Here is a 23,248-nt window from a genome sequence, read left to right on the forward strand (position 1 = left end):
GCATTTTGTTAATTCAAAAGATGTTGGGTAATTCATGAAAATAGTTAAGGATTTATTTCAAACCAGCCTACATTTTTGTTTTATTATTTGACAATTTAATAAATTGACTTGCATTTGATTTTGAATTCGAGTTTGGTTTGGATCAAGGTGAGGCTTAGAAAATTAATCGTGATGACATGGACAATTAAGGTATGGTTACTGTAGCTTAATTATCCGGGCGTCACAGATCCGCACCAGAGTGGTACGCTAATCCTATTCTGGAAGTCATGTTACTTGACCATGACGAACCTACGAACTATGAGGAAGCGATGATGAGCCCAGATTCCGCAAAATGGCTGGAAGCCATGAACTCTGAGATGGGATCCATGTATGAGAACAAAGTGTGGACTTTGGTTGACTTGCCCGATGATAGGTAGGCCATAGAGAATAAATGGATCTTCAAGAAGAAGACTGACGCTGACGGTAATGTTACTGTCTACAAAGCTCGACTTGTTGCGAAAGGTTTTCGACAAGTTCAAGGAGTTGACTACGATGAGACCTTCTCACCCGTAGCGATGCTTAAGTCCGTCCGAATCATGTTAGCAATTACCGCATTTTATGATTATGAAATTTGGCAAATGGATATCAAAACTGCATTCCTTAATGGATATCTTAAAGAAGAGTTGTATATGATGCAACCAGAAGGTTTTGTCGGTCCAAAAGGTGCTAACAAAGTGTGCAAGCTCCAGCGATCCATTTATGGACTGGTGCAATCCTCTCAGAGTTGGAATATACGCTTTGATAGCATGATCAAAGCATATGGTTTTATACAGACTTTTGGAGAAGCCCGTGTTTACAAGTGAGTGGGAGCTCCGTAGCATTTCTAATATTATATGTAGATGACATATTGTTAATCGGAAATGATACTGAATTTCTAAATAGCATAAAAGGATACTCGAATAAGAATTTTTCAATGAAAGACATCGGTGAAGCTGCTTATATATTGGTCATCAAGATCTATAGAGATAGATCAAGACGCTTAATTGGACTTTCACAAAGGACATACCTTGATAAAGTTTTGAAGAAGTTCAAAATGGATCAGACAAAGAAAGGGTTCTTGCCTGTATTACAAGGTGTGAAGTTGAGTCAGACTCAATGCCTGACCACTGTAGAAGATAGAGAGAAAATGAAAGGTGTTCCCTATGCTTCAGCCATAGGCTCTATCATGTATGTAATACTGTGTACCAGACCTGATGTGTGCCTTGCTATAAGTTTAGCAGGGAGGTACCAAAGTAATCCAGGAGTGGATCACTGGACAACGGTCAAGAACATCCTGAAATACCTGAAAAGGACTAAGGATATGTTTCTCGTATATGGAGGTGACAAAGAGCTCGTCGTAAATGGTTACGTCGATGCAAGCTTTGACACTGATCCGGATGACTCTAAGTCACAAACCAGATACATGTTTTGATTAAATGGTGGAGCTGTCAGTTGGTGCAGTTCCAAGCAGAGCGTCGTGGCAGGATCTACGTGTGAAGCGGAATACATAGCTACTTCGGAAGCAGCAAATGAAGGAGTTCATATCCGATCTGGGTGTCATACCTAGTGCATCGAGTCCAATGAAAATATTTTGTGACAATACTGGTGCAATTTCCTTGGCAAAGGAATCCAGATTTCACAAGAGAACCAAGCACATCAAGAGATGCTTCAATTCCATCTGCGATCAAGTCAAGGAGGGAGACATAGAGATTTGCAAGATACTTACGGATCTGAATGTTGCAGACCCGTTGACTAAGCCTCTCTCACGAGCAAAACATGATCAGCACCTAGACTCCATGGGTGTTAGAATCATTACAATGTAATCCAGATTATTGACTCTACTGCAAGTGGGAGACAGAAGGAAATATGCCCTAGAGGCAATAATAAAGTTGTTATTTATATTTCCTTATATCATGATAAATGTTTATTATTCATGCTAGAATTGTATTAACCGGAAACTTAGTACACATGTGAATACACAGACAAACAGAGTGTCACTAGTTTGCCTCTACTTGACTAGCTCGTTGAAGCAATGATGGTTATGTTTCCTAACCATAGATATGAGTTGTCATTTGATTAACGGGATCACATCATTAGAGAATGAAGCGATTGACATGATCCATCCGTTAGCTTAGCACGATGTTCGTTTAGTTTGTTGCTTTTGCTCCATAACTATACATGTTCCTATTACTATGAGATCATGTAACTCCCAAATACCAGAGGAACACTCTGTGTGCTACCAAATGTCACAACGTAACTAGGTGATTATAAAGGTGCTCTATAGGTGTCTCCGATGGTGTTTGTTGAGTTGGCATGGATCGAGATTAGGATTTGTCACTCCGATTGTCGGAGAGGTATCTCTGGGCCCTCTCGGTAATGCACATCACTATAAGCCTTGCAAGCAATGTGACTAATGAGTTAGTTACGGGATGTAGCATTACGGAACGAGTAAAGAGACTTGTCGGTAATGAGATTGAACTAGGTATTGAGATACCGACGATCGAATCTCGGGCAAGTAACATACTGATGACAAACGGAACAACGTATACCATTATGCGGTTTGACCGATAAAGATCTTCGTAGAATATGTAGGAACCAATATGAGCACCCAAGTTTCGCTATTGGTTATTGACCAGAGATGAGTCTCGGTCATGTCTACATAGTTCTCGAACCCGTAGGGTCCGCACGCTTAACGTTCGGTGATGATCGGTATTACGAGTTTATGTGTTTTGATGTACCGAAGGTAGTTGGAGTCCCGGATTTGATCACGGACATGATGAGGAGTCTCGAAATGATCGAGACGTAAAGATCAATATATTGAAAGCCTATATTTGAACATCGGAATGGTTCCGAGTGGTTCGGGCATTTTTCCGAAGTACCGGGAGGTTACCGGAACCCCCCGGGAGTATGTGGGCCTTATTGGGCCTTAATGGAATAGAGGAGAGGGAAGAGAAAAGAGGGAGGCACGTCCCCCAAGCCCAATCCGAATTGGGAGGGGGCCGGCCCCCTTTCCCTCCTCCCTCTCTCCTCCTTCCTTCCTCTCCTACTCCTACTTGGAAGGGCTCCTACTTCTACTAGGAAAGGGGGGAATCCTACTCCCGGAGGGAGTAGGACTCCCCCAGGGCGCGCCATAGAGAGGGTCGGACCTCCCCCTCCTCCACTCCTTTATATACGGGGGAGGGGGCACCCCATGGACACACAAGTTGATCAGTTGATCTTTTAGCCGTGTGCGGTGCCCCCTCCACCATAATCCACCTCGGTTATATCGTAGCGGTGCTTAGGCTAAGCCCTGTTCCGGTAGCATCATCATCACCGTCATTACGCCGTCGTGCTGACGAAACTCTCCCACGAAGCTCTACTGGATCGTGAGTTCGCGGGACGTCACCGAGCTGAACGTGTGCAGATCACGGAAGTGCCGTACGCTCGGTACTAGGGATCGGTCGATCGTGAAGACGTACGACTACATCAACCGCGTTGTCATAATGCTTCCTCTTACGGTCTACGAGGGTACGTGGACGACATTCTTCCCTCTTGTTGGTATGCATCACCATGATCTTGCGTGTGCGTAGGAATTTTTTTGAAATTACTGTGTTCCCCAACATGGCCGTGACTACAACATGGGATACTATCTTGCTGACGACATCTATTCCCAGTGCGAGACGTTTATTAAGACCATATCCGAACCACAAGGAAACAAACAAAGTCACTTTGCAACAATGCAGGAAGCAGCTAGTAAGGATGTGGAGTGGACATTCAGAGTGCTTCAAGCTTGTTGGGGAATTGTTCGTGAAGCTGCAATGATGTGGGAATCAGAAACTTTGTGGCAGGCCATGACATGTTGTGTTATTTTGCACAATATGATTGTTAAGGATGAGGATGATGGTGTAGCCCAAACCAATAATTTTGAAGCACTTGGAGAACAGTGGCGGAGCTTGTAGCCTATTATTGGGCGGGTTGGGCGGGCCAAACAAAAGAAAATAGCCCGTGGGCTAGTGTTCTTAGGTCACGAGTGAAAAAATTACAGTATAAATTGGAAAATGATGTTGGGCGGGCCATGACCCATTTGGCCTTGCCATAGCTCTGCCGGTGCTAAAGAACAAGTTCAAATTTCGAAAGATCAAGATGTAGCTCATCTTATGAATTTTCTACAGATGCATCAGAATCTTCGAGATCATCAGGTGCACGCACAACTACTCAATAATCTTGTGGAGCATATGTGGATCAAAGAGCTAATATTTGAGTTGTGTAGTTAAAATAAATTTTATGTAAAAGCTATGAATTTTCGGTACCAACATTCGTTATTTATGATGCGACATTAACGTGTGATGGACATGTATGGATTTAAAATATATGGATGCTAAGCATGAAATATGAGGGGCTGTCCAGATGCGTGTGCGTTTGTGGAGCCGGATTTGTCAAATCCAACTGTAAACGCTCTTAGTACATCTTTTAGTGTTCTCCAAATCATACCTCCATATAGAAAAGGTACTACAATCAAAGTCATTACTACTTATAAGTAGCTTTCTTTTTTCTAATTGCCCCTCCGTTTCTAAATTTAAATCTTTTAGAGATTTCAATATGAATTACGTATGGTTTTATATAGACGCATTTTAAATATAGATTTATCTATTTGCTCTGTAGGTAGTCCACAATAAAATCTAAAAAAGACTTATATTTAATATTTAGACGGATGGAGAGCAGGTATTTCCGTTTTGTTTATGGTGGAAGTCCACCTCAAGAAAATAAAAATGACCCAGGAGGATTCACCTGGCACCACAGAGCGGAGCGAATGCTTTCAAGCCACCACGTGTTATAGGGGCGGATGTTTCTAGTAGGCAGAGGACTGACGAAACTGTTCTTGTGGAGTAGTACCAATCCACCATTACTGGGCTGAGCCAGCGCCGGCCCGCCCTAGTCTTGAGTGGAGGAACGGGAGAAGTAAGTAGGAGGGAGGGTAGGTACGACGTCGCGAGAGGGAAAAGTGCAGCCTTGTTGCCGTGCTGCCCATTTTGACTTCTTTCCTCACCCGCCACCCTGCATCTTCACCTCCCGCCGCGGCGGCGGCGGCGGCCAAGAAGCGCGAGGCCGGGAAAGTAACGCGGCGAGTTAAATGCGTGCTCCCAGGTAACCGCCCCCGTTCCTCCGGCTCCAAATCGCGCCGTGGAGAAAGGGCATCCGAATCTTTATTTATTGATGAATTGCGTTTTTCTCTCCCAACATGCAGATTCCTTTGACTGCTCTGCCGCCATCACCGGGGCGAATTGATCCGTCCGGCGAGCCGCTGAAAATCAAGATTCCCCTTGCCTTTCCGCGTCTCTTCCACGCCCGGCCGGTTGAACGCCCGCTTGATATCCGTCGCTATCGGCTTTCATTCCTTTGGGACAAGTGCCAGCCCCTTTTGGTTCTTGGCGTTGAGGAGGGCCGGAGCCCTACCGAGACCACCGTAGGCTAGCAATCCCTCCCTGGAGACGAGCCGAGGCGATGAGCAACAAGAGCGGCGGCGTGCGGTTGCAATGCGCGGAGGCGACGGCAGCGGATTGGGGCTGCTGCTTCCTCTCCCTCTCCGTGCCACCACCTCCACCTGCGGCTCCCTGTGACGCAGATAGCAATGGTGGATTCAACCTGGCATGGACCCTCCACCAGTCCTTCCACCCACCCGCTGGTCTCTTTGCCAGCGTCGGCCACAAGGTGGGGGTGGGCTTCCCGGCCTCCTCCTCCGGCGCCGCATCGTCGGGAAACCCCCGAGACCCGCTCAGAAAGTACGTTTCACCGGAGGCCGTCGAAACATCCCTGCCGGTGCCGGGTGACGGAGTGGGGTTGCGGGGGAAGGGGAAGAAGAAAGCGGTGAGGATCAAGATTAAGGTTGGGAATTCACACCTCAAGAGGCTCATCAGTGGGGGGATTGCAGGAGCAGTGTCAAGGACAGTTGTGGCGCCTTTGGAGACGATTAGGACACATTTGATGGTCGGCAGCAATGGGAATTCATCTACGGAGGTGTTTGACTCCATCATGAAGAATGAAGGATGGACTGGGTTGTTCCGCGGCAATTTTGTTAATGTCATTCGAGTCGCCCCGAGCAAAGCAATCGAGGTAACTAATTCATCCATGGCTGCCCTGTTTTCTTGATTCTGCACTATGGTTCCCTTGTTTTGGATATTCATTCTATTACTGTAATTTCTTTTGTGATGTACTAGCAGGAGACTTATTTACCATAATATTAAGAGTCCTTGCCTATGTTTTTTCTTTTGATTAGCATATAGATGCACATACCAACTCACATACAAAATTAAGCGTCACTTGTTGTAAATCAGTGTCCGTTTCTGTCCAAGTTTCGGCTTTTTTACTATTGTCTTAGGTCCTATTCGGCAAAGTGCCTACATATATTCTTCAACTAAGTTTACTATTTAACCCTGGCTAACTTCTTTTTTTTTTTGTTTAAAACTGAAGTACTATTGGTCGTGTGCGAGATGCGGAAACGTCTTGACCTCGGTGTGAGGGGACGTGTTGCATGTTATAGGCAGGGGCACAAGATCCCTGATAGCGCATACAAGATGGTTGAGATATTACAGGAGACTTGGAGGACAAGATATAAGAAGATAGAGTAGGTTACAGGAGATATTTGAACTACCTAACTTATCTATCTCTATCTCTAGGTGCGGCACAGGTATAGGTGCGGGACTCCTCCGGGTGCACAATGTAACGTGACATATAATGTGTTTAACACCCTCCCGTAATCACAACTTCATCAAGTTGAGATTATGTTTAAAATCTTCAAAGCTTCTTGTAGATAACGGTTTGGTGAATCCATCTGCAATTTGATCTCTGGAGTGCACAAACCGAATCTGAAGTTGCTTCTTGGCAACCCTTTCTCTCACAAAGTGAAAATCTATCTCAATGTGCTTTGTCCTGGCATGAAATACTGGATTGGTAGACAAATATGTAGCACCCAAGTTATCACAACATAAACAAGGAACTTGATTACTCCTGACACCAAGTTCTTTTAACATGGATTGTACCCATATGATCTCAGCTGTGGCATTTGCCAGTGCCTTATACTCTGCTTCTGTACTGGACCTGGAAACAGTGGCTTGTTTTCTTGCACACCAGGATATTAAGTTTGGGCCAAAGAAAATTGCAAAACCACCAGTGGACCTTCTGTCATCAAGGCAACCTGCCCAGTCAGAGTCTGAGAAAGCACTTACAAGTGTAGAGGATGACCTGCTAAAATTCAGACCAACATTGGCAGTATTCTTGACATAGCGAACAATACGTTTAGCAGCAGTCCAGTGAACTGAGGTAGGTGCATGGAGAAACTGACAGACTTTGTTGACAGCAAATGAAATGTCAGGTCTAGTAAGTGTGAGATATTGGAGTGCACCCACCAGACTCCTATACTTTGTGCTATCATCTGGACTCAAAAGCTGTCCTTCTGTAAGAGATAGTTTTTCTGAATTTGACATAGGAGTAGGTGAGGGCTTACAACCTTGTAGACCTGCCTTCTTTACCAGATCTGCCGCATACTTTTCCTGAGAGAGATGAAGTCCATCCTCATGCTTCTTCACCTCAATCCCTAGGAAATAATGCAAGTCTCCGAGATCCTTGAGAGCAAACTCTGAGCTGAGATCTTTCAAGAGCCCTGTGACAGCCTCATCTGATGAACTTGTGACAATTATATCATCAACACATATGAGTACAAATATGTATGTGTTGTGTTTGTTGTAAATAAACAGTGAGGTGTCAGACTTAGAAGGAACAAAACCAAGCTGTTGCATCTTGTGACTGAGACGTGAATACCATGCACGTGGGGCTTGCTTCAACCCATACAATGATTTGTCAAGTTTGCAAATGTAAGAAGGAACATTTTTGTTCACAAACCCAGGAGGTTGTTTCATGTACACCTCTTCTTCCAGAACACCATGGAGAAACGCGTTCTGAACATCCAGTTGCCTGAGACTCCACCCCTGGAAACAGCAATAGACAAAACAAGGCGAATAGTGGCAGCTTTTACAACAGGACTAAACGTGTCCTTGTAGTCTATGCCATACCGTTGTTTGAACCCTTTTGCAACCAATCTAGCTTTTTACCGATTAATGGTTCCATCTGACTTCCTCTTGATTCTAAAGACCCACTTGAAGTCTATGAGATTTTTACCTTTCTGTGGAGGGACCAAATGCCATGTTTTATTCTTTTGTAGCGCCACAAATTCTTCATTCATGGCCTTTCTCCACTTTTCATCATTCAAAGCTTCTTCAAGATTTTGGGGTTCACCGGGTTCACTTGTAGAACATACCATACCATATTTTGTAATATGTTTGTAGTTTACAGGTTTGGTTACCCCTTTTTGTAGTCGTGCACGACGCGGAGATGTTGTGCCTGATGTTTCTGCCACAGAGAATCCCACGGCAGAAGCTGGCGCAGTTGCAGCCGCCGAATCCTCCTGAATCGGATCTTCTGCGGCAGACGAGGGCGTGGGCGAAGGCACAAGCGTTACGGCCGGCACAGAAGATCCCCTCGCCAGATTTCGAGGCGGATCCACCTGATCCAGCTGCCGTGCCTGACACGCCTCATCATTGGCGCAAGGTGGCGTGGGCGGCGTATCAGCGCGGGATCCCGCGCCGGTCGGACCTGCAGCGGCCGGGTGGCGCAAGTCCCGCCGTTTGTAGCAGACCGGCTGGGCCGGAAACCGAGCCGCCGAAGGCCCAGTGGCACCACGCCACCTGTCGTCTGCTGGTTGGCACGGGGCAGAGGGAGCGTGTCCCCCATCCGCATCGCGTCGGGTGGCCGTGTCGATGTCGCTTTCAGCGCGCGTTGGCCCGCGCCTGATCGCACCTGATTCGGCCGGCGCGGAGACTGAGGCGGATCCACCTGCCGCGTCTGAGTGCGTCGATCCCAAGGGCGGCGCTGTGCCTGGCAGGACGGATCCCGAGGGGGATTTGCTCCCTTCGCCTGGACACATGAAATATGGCCCTGTAGGGCACATTCTTCATCGTTTTGACTGCCATTTTTTTCTTTGCTTTCTCCTGCATCATCATCATGCTCATGCGTGGTATTAAGAGGGTCAGTCAACAGTTGATCATTACAGTTATCACCCCCGTGATCAAAGCTAGTGAGATGAGAAGGAAGAAGTAGAATTTCTTTTCGGAGAAGTGCACCCGCATTGGGATGAAGGTGAGCAAAGGGAAACTTAGTCTCATCAAACACAACATCACGGGAAATGTATACACGGCCAGAGGAGACATCAAGGCATTTTACACCCTTGTGTTGAGCACTATACCCTAGGAAGACACACTGTTTTGATCGAAACATCAATTTGCGATTGTTGTATGGACGAAGATTGGGCCAACACGCACACCCAAAAACACGGAGAGACTTGTAGTCGGGTTTGGTGTGAAGAAGGCGTTCCATGGGAGTTTCGTTGTGTATGACACGACTAGGAAGCATATTGATAATGTGAACGGCGGTGAGAAACGCTTCATCCCAAAATTTAAGGGGCATAGAAGCACCGGCTAGGAGGGCAAGACCCATCTCAACTATGTGACGGTGCTTGCGCTCGGCAGAGCCGTTTTGTTGGTGCGCGTGAGGGCAGGAAACATGATGAGATATGCCAAGAGTTTGGAAGAAGGAATTCAACTTTTCGTATTCCCCTCCCCAATCAGATTGTACCGCAAGGATTTTGCGATCAAATTTTCGTTCGACAAGAGTTTGAAATTTTTTAAAGACTTGAAAGACTTCGGATCGTTTCTTAAGAAGATAGATCCAAGAGAATTTGCTATAGTCATCAATGAAACTAACGTAATATGTGTGTCTACCAACTGAGCTAGGGGCAGGACCCCAAACATCTGAGAAAATTAACTGAAGTGGTTGAGTAGAAACACTTGTGGAAACAGGATAAGGCAATTGATGACTTTTTGCTCTTTGGCATGAATCACAAATAGTTCCAACATGAGGCTCACCAACAAACGGGAGCTTATTTTTCCTAAGCAAGCGTTCAACTAAAGAAAATGAGGCATGTCCTAGACGATCGTGCCACCGTGTTGAAGAAAGCTTGACAACACCATAGGCTTGTTTATTATGTCTTCTAAACTCCGGAAGGAACGGGTAGAGTCCTCGAACGCATCTACCTCGATAGAGGGTTTTCCTCGTGGCCAGATCCTTGATCAAGAAGAAAAAGGGATGAAATTCAATGAAGACATGATTGTCAAGTGTAATTTTATGAACTGAAAGGAGGTTTTTGTTGGCACTAGGGACATGCAAATTTTTTTTAAGATGAATCTTACGATGAGGAGTGTGTATAACAGAATGACCAATGTTGCTGATGCTCACATCTGCACCATCGGCGGTGTGAACTTGATCCTTGCCATGGTACTTCTCACGTAGGGTTACCTTCTCGAGCTCTCCAGTGAGGTGATTGGTGGCGCCGCTGTCGAGGTACCAGTTGGTGTCGACGCTGTAGGATCCATCTGCCGCCGCAGCGATCTTGTCATCATCTTGAGCATCGTCCTCGTCTTCATCGTAGCGGTACCAGCAGTCTCTGGCGGTATGGCCTGGTTTGCCACAGATCTGACAGCGTGGGGCGTCCGAGCGGGTTCGGCCAGCGCCGCCACCGCGGCAACCCCTGTTGCCACGAGCGCCGCCACCACTGGTTCCACCATTGTTGCCGGTCCTGACGCCACCGGCCCTGCCCTTGCCGCGGCCATGGTAGCGGGAGCCGCCGCCACGACCACGGGCTGCAAGGTTGGCAGAGGACTTGAAGCCACCGCCGCCGGAGTTCTGGAAGTGCACCATGCGCTGGTCGAAGTTGCTGAGCATGGAGAAGATCTCGTCGAGGGAGGCGGGGCTGATGCGGGCGTCGAGAGCGGAGACGAGGGGCTGGTACTCCTGGTCCAGCCCATGAAGGATGTATGAAATCAGCTCGTCGTCCTGGATGGGCTTACCTGCCGCCGCTAGCTCATCCGCGAGACGCGCATGGTGGCGAAGTAGGCGGCGGCGGACTGGTTGCCCTTCTGCGCGTTGATGAGCGAGGTACGGATGTTGTTGACGCGGCTCAGCAACTGCGACGAGTACATGCCCGCCAGCGTCGTCCAAAGCGCGTGCGCCGTGGTGACCGCGGTCACCGTGACGAGCACCTCTTTGGAGAGGTTGCTCAGCAGGAAGCCAAGCACCTGCTGGTCCTCCCGGACCCAGATTGGTGGAGAGGGTTGGGCACAAACGTGTCCTTGCCGTCCTTATCCTTGGCGGCTTGAAGCTTGGTCGGCTCCGGCGAGGTGCCATCAACGTATTGGAAGACACCGGCGCCACGAAGTTGTGGTGTGATCTGTGTGCGCCATAACACGTAATTCGTGCGGGAGAGTTTCTCAATCACCTGCCCACTGAGGTTAGGGTGAGATGCGCCGGAGGAGGAAGACATGTTTCGGGTGGTGCGACTGGAATCAGATGAAAACTAGATGGGAAGAAGAATGGCTCTGATTACCATGTGCGAGATGCGGAAACGTCTTGACCTCGGTGTGAGGGGACGTGTTGCATGTTATAGGCAGGGGCGCAAGATCCCTGATAGTGCATACAAGATGGTTGAGATATTACAGGAGACTTGGAGGACAAGAGATAAGAAGATAGAGTAGGTTACAGGAGATATTTGAACTACCTAACTTATCTATCTCTATCTCTAGGTGCGGCACAGGTATAGGTGCGGGACTCCTCCGGGTGCACAATGTAACGTGACATATAATGTGTTTAACAGGTCGTATTAGGTATCACTGAGAAGTCCAAGAGCTTATCAGCTGAATTTACCCGAACATATATTAAGAGCTTTCCTGAGCTAGGCCACTCATGACTAATCCTTCAATCTAGTTCAGAAGAGATCTCAGGCTTTGATGTACTTCATATATATTATTTCATTCAGTATTTATTTCAAAAGAGCTTTTGTGATACCAGAATTTTTATTTCAGTTTGATTCTTCTTAATATATTATTGTTCTCATTTCGTCATTAGGGACCTATTATGTTAACAGAATGAAATTATAGGTTTATATAACAAGGAGTCGTTGTAGTTTACCCAATGAAAACAGTTGATTTTGGCAGTTGCCAACTTGCCTGTTCTCTGCTCAAGCTGGTCTACAATATAAGTAGGTTGAAGTCTTAAACAAGGCTTCGAACCACTGGTTCCTTTTTTGTACAAGATCAGTCAAGATAACATATCAGTGCCTATTCCAGTTTCCACAGACCATAATTCATATACTAAGAAACTTTGCATTGCCGTTTTATTGCCATGCACCTGCCAAAGTCTCCGGATTATGTTCATCATTTAAAGATTTTTATGCCTGAAGTGTTATATGTGAGCAGGGATTGAAACTCCAATCATGTCTTCACCGTTGCAGTCTAATCAATCTGTTCATTTAATTATAGTGCTTTACAACCTTTCGACTGAGCTGCAGATCATTAGCATTAGTTTTTTGCCGCTTTTCTGTACCTTTATTTAACTTGATGCTAATGCTATTTACCCTTTCAATCAGTATTTTATTGAGAATATTTCTGTGCTAGCTTATCTCTTATGCAGTTATTTCCATAAGGTTTATCCTCTTCCTTAATGCTTGTTTTGACCCTTTTTTCCTCTTTTGCTGCAGCTTTTTGCCTTTGATACAGCTAAGAAGTTCCTAACCCCCAAATCTGGGGAAGAACAGAAGATCCCAATCCCTCCTTCACTAGTGGCAGGAGCTTTTGCTGGTGTCAGCTCAACTCTGTGTACATACCCTCTGGAACTAATTAAGACTCGATTAACCATACAGGTTAGTGTTATTACGCAAGAACTGTCTGGATGCCAGAAAAAAACTTCAGTTAAGAGTTTTATAACAACACATGAAGTGCATATGATGAATGTCATCTAATTGTGCAGAGAGGTGTGTATGATAACTTCCTCCATGCATTTGTGAAAATTGTCCGTGAAGAAGGCCCTGCTGAGCTGTATAGAGGCTTAACCCCAAGTCTAATCGGAGTGGTGCCATATGCAGCAACCAACTACTTCGCGTATGACACCCTTAAGAAGGTGTACAAGAAAATGTTCAAGACAAATGAAATCGGCAACGTTCCAACCCTGCTCATTGGGTCTGCTGCAGGAGCCATCTCAAGCACTGCCACATTTCCTCTCGAGGTTGCCCGCAAGCACATGCAAGTCGGAGCTGTTGGCGGCCGGAAGGTATACAAGAACATGCTTCACGCTCTCCTGACCATTCTCGAGGACGAAGGGGTTGGGGGCCTCTACAGAGGACTGGGGCCTAGTTGCATGAAGCTGGTGCCTGCTGCTGGGATTTCGTTTATGTGCTACGAAGCTTGCAAGAAGATACTGATTGAGGAAGAGAACGAATGAAGCGTTCCTCAACAGCGGCGTCATAAAGGGGTAGTGGCTTAAATTTTGTTTGCTGATCCTATGATGGATCTGAATCTGATCCTGGGGCCTTCCTCCCAAGATACCAGAGCTCGGTTTCGCGACGGACAGCGGGGGAAACTTTTGGCCTCCTTTGAATGAGGTTACCTGACTAAGCTCAATAACTGTTGCTACAAGATTTCAAACTCTTTCTTTAGTCTCAGCTTGCCCTGACAAAAAGTTACATATGTTTCCAGTTTGCTTTGGGATACTATATGCATGAATGAAGCGTGTGTTTTTTAGGAAGTCTTTGTTAGGGGGTATATGAAACCAGTGAAATTAACTCCGGAGACATCAAATTTTACATGATTGACATCAAGATTTATCTTTTTCAGTTCATGGTGTTATGGACTTTTGATTTTGGTGCCAACTCATGGCAAGTCTGGTATGGACTTTTGATTTGATGCCAACTCGTAGCAAGTCTTCCAGAGTGACACTTAAATTCTCAGCTCTTGCCACAATTGCATTGCAAAATTAACATTACCAACAGCTGCAGCATGCATTTTTTAATCAAAATATCAAATATGTATATGTTTAATAAATTCTAGAGGTTCACATTGATCAAGAACTGAAGACATCTTCATCCTCTCTCTCACCCCGCTCCCGCTGTAACCAAAAGTAATAACAAAAGAAAACATAAGCCATCCTGTCTACATGACTAGCAATTTCTAGGTCTGCTCCTCCTCGTCTTCTGCTGCCTCCTCCTCCGCAGCTGTGGCCATCAACTCATCAAACTTATCGCTCTTCCGCAGCACTATCTCAATCTGCGCAAAACATTCAACGTAAATATTCCCCGGGGAAGAATGTTGGGGTAAAAAGAACAATATCTGAATGATATCCTGCTAAAAACAACATTCTGATGATATGACAGTATGAATTATTCTGACCTTGGCCTTTTGGATTGGCTGCCCTCTCATCTCATCCTTGATTTCCACAGTAGATGTCCTAATCCCTGCACATATTGTTCTTGGTTAGAGAAAGTTTGTACAGTGATCTAAACGCCCTTATATTTCTTTACGGAGGGAGTACCATATAAGTGTATAATGTTGGGCGAGGGGAAAAAGTTCTTACTTGTCTCGAATGCGAAACCATTGTTCTTCAGAATCTCTGCCACTGTCACGACCGTTGCTATGGCTGCAAGCATATTGGGCAGACATGTTAATGAGCCCTGATCGATTGTGGTGTTCATGGTTTAAATTGTCTCATGCAAATACTATGGCAGTACTCTTTATCCAACACTATATATATCGTAATGTGAAGCCGCAGTTGCTTCTTATTCCCTAGTCAATCCTTAAAGTAGTGGCTTACTAGAAATTTAAAAAGGTCGATCAGAATCATGCGGCCTATTCAATCCTCAAAGTAGTGGTTTAGAAATTTAAAAAGGTCAATCGGAATCATGCGGCAATCGCAGACATATTTGTCAGGATGCAAGGAGGAATAGGCGACGTACCCATGCCGAGCGCGGAGAGCTCGACCTCGCCGTGCTGCTGCATGTACCTCTGCACGCGACGCAAGGGAAAGAGTCAGCACCCACCAGGCCATGGCGTAACAACGAGACCCGCAGCCGATCGATCGATCGGTCGACGCGTGAACAGATATATTGAATACCTTGGCGAGGTTGACGTAGAAGAAGAGGGGTTTCTTGGTGTTGGACACCTGAATCCGGTTGCTGCTCCCGCCGCCGCCGCTGCCGTTGGCGGCCCTCGCTCTCTGTGCCTCCGCCGCGTCGCCCGACATTGCTGACGCCGCTGCTAATAGCAAGATCGAACGGTCCGCCGGCGGTGATTCGCTGTTCGTCTCGATCGTGCGCTTCAGGTTGGAGGGAGAAAGAGGGGGCGTGGTGATATTAATGGCTGTCTGGGACGATCGGATGAGAAGACGAGTCGGATCGGGAGCGGGTCGTGCGAGGAGTCGGGTACCGAGTCCGTGCCCAGCTCCAACTCAAATAGTTTACGAGTGTTTCTCTCAAAACAAAAGTATATCGTTCTAATTTCCTAATTTTATCGGATGTCCGGACCTCTAAAAAAAGAGAAATATACCACCTCTGTACCAAAATACGGGAGAACTACTAACGAGCGAGTACTCCTCCGAAAGCCCCCGCAAGCGTTATTTGGCGCGCTCTCAGCCATCACATATTGCGCATTATACGTTTTATTCGGATTTGTTTCTATTTTTATTTCTCTATATGAGTTTTTGGCTTTTAGATGACTTTTTTCAGGGTTTCTTTTCAGCTTTTTTGGTTTTCCTCTGGTCTTTTTTAGTTTTTTAACAAAGAAAATTTTGCATGAAAAAATACGTTTTTTTTCTTTTTGCGAGAGCCATTGATTTATTTTTCATGAAGGTACAGATTTGCTTCTGCTAGAGGCACAACTGTACTGTTCGCAAAAGAAAAAAACAATCGTGTTTTTTTCCTTTCACAAAAGGCACGAAATAACTTCGGGTGGAGGTATGAATTTGCTTCAGCGAGATGCACAGCCGTGCCTTTCAAAAAGGAAAAATACGCGTTATTTTTCTTTCTGCGAGAGGTATAGATTTACTTCTCATGGAGGCACGGATTTGCTTTCGCAAAAGGCACAGTAATGCCTCTTTGAAAAAATAACATGTTTTTTTTCCTTCTGAGAGAGGCATTATTTAGTTCTTGTGGACGCACAGATTTGCTTCCTCGAAAAACATAGTTGTGCCTCTCGTAAAAGAAAAAATACACATTTTTTCCTTCCACAAGAGGCACGAATTTACTTCTCGTTGTTCCTTTTGCTTCTGCGAGAGGCACAATCATGCCTCTCGGAAAAGGAAAAAAAAAGTTTCGCGAGAGCACGGATTTATTTCTTGTGGAGGCACAAATTTGCTTTGCGAGAGGCACAACCATGCCTCTCGGAAAAGGAAAAAAAATGTGTTTCTTTCTTCTTCCGTAAGAGGTATGAGTTTACTTCTCATGGAGGCATGAATTTGCTTCTACTATTTGGAAAGGCAAAAAAATGTGCTCCCAGTTTGATTTTCTCGTCTGATTTTTTCATCAAAAAGTTCATCGAAACTTATTAATATGGGATCTAGTTTTGAAGATCTCAACGCGAGGAATCCAACAATAAAAACGGTTCGAGATTGAACGCACAGTTTAAATGATAAAATATTTTAAATAAACTAATGTACGAATAAAGAGAAAACTCCCAGGCTATGATAAATGGCGCACTGCATGCAGCCAATGCGCCATTTTATCGCAACCTGAGAAGGTGGGTGTGATTTTTGCAAAAGAAAAAAAACTCCTTAATTAGTGACTTCATTGATACGGAGAGGGTAATTCACAAGTGTTGAAATGTTGGCACGTGTGGTTCTTGCCACAATGGGTTTTTGACTAATGAGTTTAGTGAGAGCTCCTAAATGGCGCGAATGCTATATCTTGTTTATAGCAATTATAGGTCTTGACTCGCTTAAGTTTTTTCCTTCCCCTATTTTTTTTAACACTCCTTCCCCTATCTTAAACTAGGCGGGTTTGTTTTGATTTTTTTTTTCAATCGCTAGCTAGGTGGACCGTTCACTGTAGCTTCTTTGGTTTATTTGGTTTCTTTTATCGCTAACTAGCAAAAAGGCCCGTGCGTTACAATGGATAAAAAAGTAAAAAAATGCGAGCACCTTTGCCTGCTAAAAGCACTATAGCACCGCTATAGATGATTAATTTTCCACTGTATAAATGGAGTGGAACAAAAGTTGTTGAGGAATTAATCTAGAAGGTATATCAGCTTATTCACTGTTCGGGAAATATGATGCAACAAAAGCTAAGAATTATGTGGCTGATAAATCACATCTTATAGAATATACATGACCATTGATGTAGATATAAACATTAAGGGGCAGTAGAACTACTTGGCTTTTTTCACAGGTTTAATAGGATTTTTATTCCATGGTTACACAGTTATAATTCAGAGGTAAGATTTTCTCTATACATGAAGGTCCTAGATCCAACCACATAGTCGTGCTATGATATGACTATATCCTGCTAGGCAATCTACAACCGCTGTTCTGATCTCTATGAATTTTTTGAGGAATAAACTCCATAAGCGGAACGATTCAAGCTATTAACAGAAAGAATGGACAACGTCATTGTTGAATCCCACTGCACGATGATAGGCATGTCAAAATATTGTATAGCTATCCACCTGCCAATTATTATCGCATGCATCTCTGCTTCGAGTGCTTGGTTGCAATGGAATAAGTATCGATATGCAGCGAATATCACTGAGTCATCCTGTTCCGAAGCACCATTCCGGCCGTTGCCAGCTTCCACGAAAACACCATCGACTGAGAGAACGACCATGTTTGCCGGCAGTGTTGCAGCAGAACTATTATTTTGTGGAATAATGCACTATTGTACTCCTAATTTGTAGAACAATAGTAAAGAACCCGTTTAAATTTATGTATGTATGTTGATTGAATCCTAATGACATGGAGCCCATAGCTGACATGTCTTTTCTACTGTCTAACAGTGAAAATCCTAGGCATCAATTTTGAAGTAATGAGATTTTAATCAAAATCAAACTATTAACACTCAGCATGACACAATAAGGTTTGTGTTGTAAAAAAGATCTTTGTTGCATATATAATATTATGTGCTTAGATACATCTATATAGACAAAGTCAGACAACTAATTTGAGACGGGGGAATAGTATATAAGAATGGAAAACTGAGGCTAACACTTGACGTGTCTATACCGATACCCGGAAAAGCAGAATAAGCAGTACAGACAGGCCATTTACTCCACCCCTTTGTCATTCGTTCACGGATGAAGTTTAATTAGGGGAGCCCCCCACTCGTTCCATCATGCCTCACCAATTCTCAGTCTCTCCCATGTCTCATGAATCCCATATTATTAAGCCAACATATAATCTGATGGTCTCTCCCTTCTCTTCCTTTAATTCCATCACAAACGTCTCACAAATTCTGTGTAATTTAACCAACATATAATCTAGGACGCCGATAACTGTCACACGTGTGGGTGTTAAGAAATCTGTCCACATGTTCTGTGTGGTGCCTAAGAGGACCAGCCCACACATCTGTGTGTGGGCAAAACAACTAGCGCCCATACGCCTCTTTTTTCCCTCCCGGTCCCTCTTACACGCGTGCTTGTGAGCGAAATAGATAACGCCCACACGCCCGGTACGTCAGACCTCGTATCTCGTGGTTCCGCACGCCCCATGTGACACTTTACCGCGCGCCCCGCAGTTGCCATGGGCCGGACCCTCGTCCATGTTCGTTTAAGTGCAGTTGCCATGTTGCTGAACTACGGTTGCCATGTCGGACAATTACAGTTGCCATGTTTGCTCAACTGCAGTTGCCATCTCAGGTCAAAGTTCCAGATTGCCATTTTTTTGGACAACTACAGTTGTTGTCATGTGTGGTCTGGTCTACTGCAGTTGCCATGATTTCAAAACTTTAGGAGTTGCCACCTACTAACACTAGGCAGTTGCCATGTAGCGCTAAAAAAAGGCATGGCAAAAACACATGTTCGGGTAAAAGAGAGAGTTGCCATGTGCTCACAAGCACGCTAGGGCAGTTGCCATTTAAAAAGAAAGAGTTGTCATCTGCTTACGTGCACGCTAGGGCAGTTTGCCATGTACCATGCCAAACATATGGCAACTGACATGTTCGGGTAAAAAAAAGAGTTGCCATCTGCCCTTGTGCGTGACTGAAGCCCACTCACCGGCCAACGGTGATGGAAGCGTGTGGTGTGGGTGAGTTGGCTAAGGCCCATATGTGTGGGCGTTAACATTTCCGATAATCTCATAGTTTCTCTCCCTCTGTCTCATTAAAGCCAACATGCATGTCTCATGGATCTTGGGTCTTAGCTCACGCCAGACAGCGCACTAAAAATGTATATAAATTGATGTGTATAAGTTTAAGGAAGCAATGTGGGACTAATCATAGTTGATTGCTGCAGCTTGGACTGGACGGGAAGTTATAAGCTCAATCCTCAGCGAAGTATTATTTTCCGGCGCCTCTTTTTGTGACTTTCAGCAGAGCCCATTCTTGTTGCTGATGGCCCAATAGAGAAGACCTAGCAACATAGGCCCAGCTCAGAAATAACGTAGGTTGTAAGAAGTATCTAGGAAGAAACGAACCTGAAAATATAGGGACTTTTAAAGTTGAATTAGGATTCTTATTATATGACCGTAAAAAAAGATACTTTTTATATGGCTACGTGTGCATTCAATTGGCCCACAACCTCCACGTCTGGATGTATTCTACACATAGGTAATAACTTGTGTTTTATTCACATCAGCTAGCAGACTCATCTGGCTAGCGTGGTTTTTTTTTTGAGGAAGTCTGGCTAGCGTGGTGTGAGTTCCATCTCATTGTGAGCGAGGTCACCGGTTCGAATTCTTTCAACGCTGTGTCTTTTTCTTTAGATTTTCCTTGGGCGGCCCATGGGAACAGGCGTGTCATTGGGCCGAGAATCCACTCGTGTATACGTGCTGGGCCTGTGCGCCGACGAAATTTATTTTCGACGGGTGAAACCAATAACGGACGGATGAAATTTATGTCTAACGGACGGAATTTATGAAGGAAGAAGCAATCCGTGCTTTATTATTAGATAAAGATAAAGATAAAGATAAAGATAAAGATATGTGTTCGCTCGTTCGTCAGTGGTTCGTTGATGTGTTTGTTCTTTTTTGTCCTTTTTATTATTTTTCTTATTACTTCTTTGGTTTCCTTTATTTCGTTGTTATACTTTGGTCTTTGTTTTCTGTCGTTCTTCCTTTGTTTCTCTTTCGTTTAACATTTTTGCAAATTATTGATTAAATTATTTTCAATAAATGATCAAACAATTTCATATATATTGTACATTTGTTTCTATATATTTTTCGTATACATGCGAAACATATTTCGATACAAATTGAACACTTTTTCAAATTCTTGGTAACATATTTTCAAATATTTTGTTTAAAGTTTTTTTGTAATACATTTATTTAGAATATTTTAAATTACAAATGAAATAAAAAAATAAAAAGGAAACAATGTGAAAAGTGACATAAAAAGGGCCCATGGTCTCCCACATGCCTGGGCCAGCCCATTTAGGGAGGTGCCTACCATGAGTGCACGCTAGGTCTCGCTACAGGCAAGAGATAGCGCTGCCCCCTAAATGGCACCTTTGCGCCGAGCGCTCCTCCTCAGCGCCTGAAGCGCTGGGGGAGCTCCTATCGGGCGCTTCAGGCGCCCGAACCTTTCCCTGGCGCTCGCTACGGCGCCCAGTTGGGCCGGCCCAAGAATTGCGCTGAGCAGCGAACACAAAAGCTCGCGAAAAAAATTCGGAAAAAGGCATCTCCGAACCTTTCCCTGGCACTCGCTATGGCGCCCAGTTGGGCCGGCTCATGAATTGCGCTGAGCAGCGAACACAAAAGCTCGCGAAAAAAAATCGGAAAAGACATCTCCAAGTCTTGAACACACAACCTTCCAGTTTAGGTACGAGTCCGCTAGCCACTCAATCTATCATTTAAGTAGTGGTTAGTAACAGCGGCAAAGGCATAGTTAATAATGTCGCCACGCTATTCTAATTCATAGATTTTTTTGGAAAAAGATCGTGACATTGAAATAGTTCATAGATTTTGAAAATTGTTCTTCATTTTGGAGGAAAATTACACAAACCTGAAAAAGTTCATTGGTTTTCAAAAAAGGTTCATCAAATTTGAAGAAACTTTTATTGGTTTTGAAAAATGTTCATCAAAATCAAAAGCATTTAATGCATTTTCATTTAATGTTCATCAAACTTGAAAAATAGTTCAACGAATTTGAAAAATGTTCATCGAAATTGAAAAAAAGTTAATAATTTTTCGAGGAAAGTTCATCAAATTTGAAAAAAGTTCATCGAATTTGGAAAAAAAGTTCATTGGATTTGAAAAAAGTTCATCAAATTTGAAAAAAGTTCATCGAATTTGGAGAAGAGTTCATCAAATTTGAAAAATGTTTATCGGATCTGGAAAAAGGTCATCGAATTTGAAAAAAGTTCATCAAATTTGAAAAAAGTTCATCGAATTTGGAAAAAAAGTTCATTGGATTTGAAAAAAGTTCATCAAATTTGAAAAAAGTTCATCGAATTTGGAGAAGAGTTCATCAAATTTGAAAAATGTTTATCGGATCTGGAAAAAGGTCATCGAATTTGAAAAAAGTTCATCAAATTTGAAAAAAGTTCATCGAATTTGAAAAAATTTCATCGGATTTGGATAAAAGTATATCGAATTTGGACAAGAGTTCATCGAATTTGAAAAAGTCATTGATTTTTAAGAAAAAAATCATGAATTTCAAGCAAAAACATCGAACTAGGAAGAGCAAAAAAAAGGAAAAACAGAAAACAAAAACGAAAAAAGGAAAAAGGAAAAGAGGAATGAATAGATAAGAAATAGAGGAAAAAGATGGTAGTTCACATATGAGCGAGTTGGCGTGATGGTTAGGAATGCTTTGCTCTACTGGGATGGGCATTTCCTAAACGGCGCCCATTGCGCCGGTTACAGGCATCGGCGCAAACGGGCGCACACTCCCGCCGCACGCCCGCGCCACCCTGGGCCGGCGCGTTTCACTTTTTTTCCTGTTGAAAACAAAGCAAAAATTATAGGCGCAAACGGGCGCACACCCCCGCCACCCTGGGCCGGCCCGTTTCACTTTTTCTCCTGTTGAAAACAAAGCAAAAATTATCATGCGCAACAAGGGATCGAACCCTTGATCCCTTAATTGAAGTGCATCGCACTGACCATCAGGTTAACCACGCGGTTGTGTCCGTAAATTTTTTTCTCTTCTTTTAATCCTTATCTAGGTCCTTTGCTGGTCAGTTTCTGGACTTTTTTATCTTGTTCCCTTTCCATTTTTCTTTTCTCATTTCCGTTTTTCCTTAAATGCGCGAACTTTTTATCAGATTCGTGAACTTTTTTTCAAATAGGATGCACTTTTTTCAAATTCAATGAACTTTTATTAAAATCGATGAACTTATTTCAAAATCCATGAACTTTTTTAAATTCAATGAACCTTTTCAAATTCAAGGAACTATTTTTTAAAATCCGATGAACTAATCTAAAATTGGTGAACTTTTTTTCAAGTTTGATGTTTTTTTTCAAATTTGATGATTTTTTATTAAAAGTTGTGAACTTTTTTTTAAGTTTGTGAACTTTTTTTGTGAAACCGATGAACTTTTTTCAAAATCGATGGACTTTTTTTTCAAATTGATGAACTATTTTCAAATTCGATGAACTTTTTTAGCAATGAATGAACTTTTTTTAAAATTCATGAACTGTTTTGAAGTTTGTGATCTTTCTTTAAAAATTCGTTAACATATTCGAATTCACGTTTTTTTTCTTCTGTTTTTTTTATGTTTTGTCTTTATTCTTCCAAAAGTTAACGGTCAACTATTGACCGGTCAATCGCGATCGAGTCAACCAGGGCGACGACCCGACGTGCTGTGCGTAACAAGCGAGCGAATCGACGAGTGCGGGACGAGCGAACAAGCACGAGGCGACCTGGGCCGGCCCAGTTTGCGTGCGCGTGGGCGCCAGTCCCTTGAGCCGGCGTTGAAGGCGCCCTATAGGGGCTGCCACTGGGATGTCGCTGGTTCGATCCTTTGCCGGGACATCTTTTTTTAATCCTTAGATAAAAGGAGATGGGCCGGCCCAGCGGGTTGAAAGGGGTGTGCGCCGTGTACCAGTAAGCCTAAAACGGGCGCTACGGGCGCCGTTTAAGAAATGCCAAGCGCTGGAGAGCCAAACCGGCGCCCGCACCCCGCGGTCGTGGGCCAGCCCGTCCAAAAACAACGTGGTTCGCTCGGTCAACAGTTGCCCC

At 44.1% G+C, this 23,248-nt stretch overlaps 2 protein-coding genes across 2 annotated transcripts; one reads left to right on the top strand and one right to left on the bottom strand.

Moving 5' to 3' along the window:
- The first annotated feature begins 4,836 nt into the window (after positions 1-4,836).
- LOC125551373 (adenine nucleotide transporter BT1, chloroplastic/mitochondrial-like) lies at positions 4,837-13,768 on the top strand. Its single transcript, XM_087515626.1, has 4 exons — positions 4,837-5,142; positions 5,243-6,108; positions 12,638-12,799; positions 12,907-13,768. Exons 2-4 carry the CDS (start codon positions 5,500-5,502, stop codon positions 13,375-13,377), a joined length of 1,242 nt encoding a protein of 413 aa, XP_087371752.1. The 5' UTR covers positions 4,837-5,142; positions 5,243-5,499; the 3' UTR covers positions 13,378-13,768.
- Positions 13,769-13,908: 140 nt separating this feature from the next.
- Positions 13,909-15,279, bottom strand: LOC125551382 (uncharacterized protein At2g34160-like). Its single transcript, XM_048714586.2, has 5 exons — positions 15,043-15,279; positions 14,885-14,933; positions 14,506-14,568; positions 14,322-14,386; positions 13,909-14,198 (listed from the first exon to the last, which is right to left on the bottom strand). The coding sequence occupies exons 1-5, from the start codon at positions 15,169-15,171 to the stop codon at positions 14,103-14,105; spliced, it is 402 nt and encodes a 133-aa protein (XP_048570543.1). The 5' UTR covers positions 15,172-15,279; the 3' UTR covers positions 13,909-14,102.
- Positions 15,280-23,248: the final 7,969 nt, after the last annotated feature.

This window comes from Triticum urartu, chromosome 1A (genome assembly GCF_056163025.1).
Source record: "Triticum urartu cultivar PI428250 chromosome 1A, HENAU_Tu73, whole genome shotgun sequence".
NCBI classification, from domain to species: domain Eukaryota; kingdom Viridiplantae; phylum Streptophyta; class Magnoliopsida; order Poales; family Poaceae; genus Triticum; species Triticum urartu.

What these genes read in the sequence shown, in the direction of transcription:
- LOC125551373 (XM_087515626.1), top strand. Translation starts at nt 5,500, where the DNA reads ATGAGCAACAAGAGCGGCGGCGTGCGGTTGCAATGCGCGGAGGCGACG. An exon ending in CCCCGAGCAAAGCAATCGAG is followed by an intron (nt 6,109 to 12,637) that starts GTAACTAATTCA and finishes CTTTTGCTGCAG; the next exon opens with CTTTTTGCCTTTGATACAGC. An exon ending in AGACTCGATTAACCATACAG is followed by an intron (nt 12,800 to 12,906) that starts GTTAGTGTTATT and finishes CTAATTGTGCAG; the next exon opens with AGAGGTGTGTATGATAACTT.
- LOC125551382 (XM_048714586.2), bottom strand. Translation starts at nt 15,171, where the DNA reads ATGTCGGGCGACGCGGCGGAGGCACAGAGAGCGAGGGCCGCCAACGGC. An exon ending in TCTACGTCAACCTCGCCAAG is followed by an intron (nt 14,934 to 15,042) that starts GTATTCAATATA and finishes CGTCGCGTGCAG; the next exon opens with AGGTACATGCAGCAGCACGG. An exon ending in GCTCTCCGCGCTCGGCATGG is followed by an intron (nt 14,569 to 14,884) that starts GTACGTCGCCTA and finishes ATATGCTTGCAG; the next exon opens with CCATAGCAACGGTCGTGACA.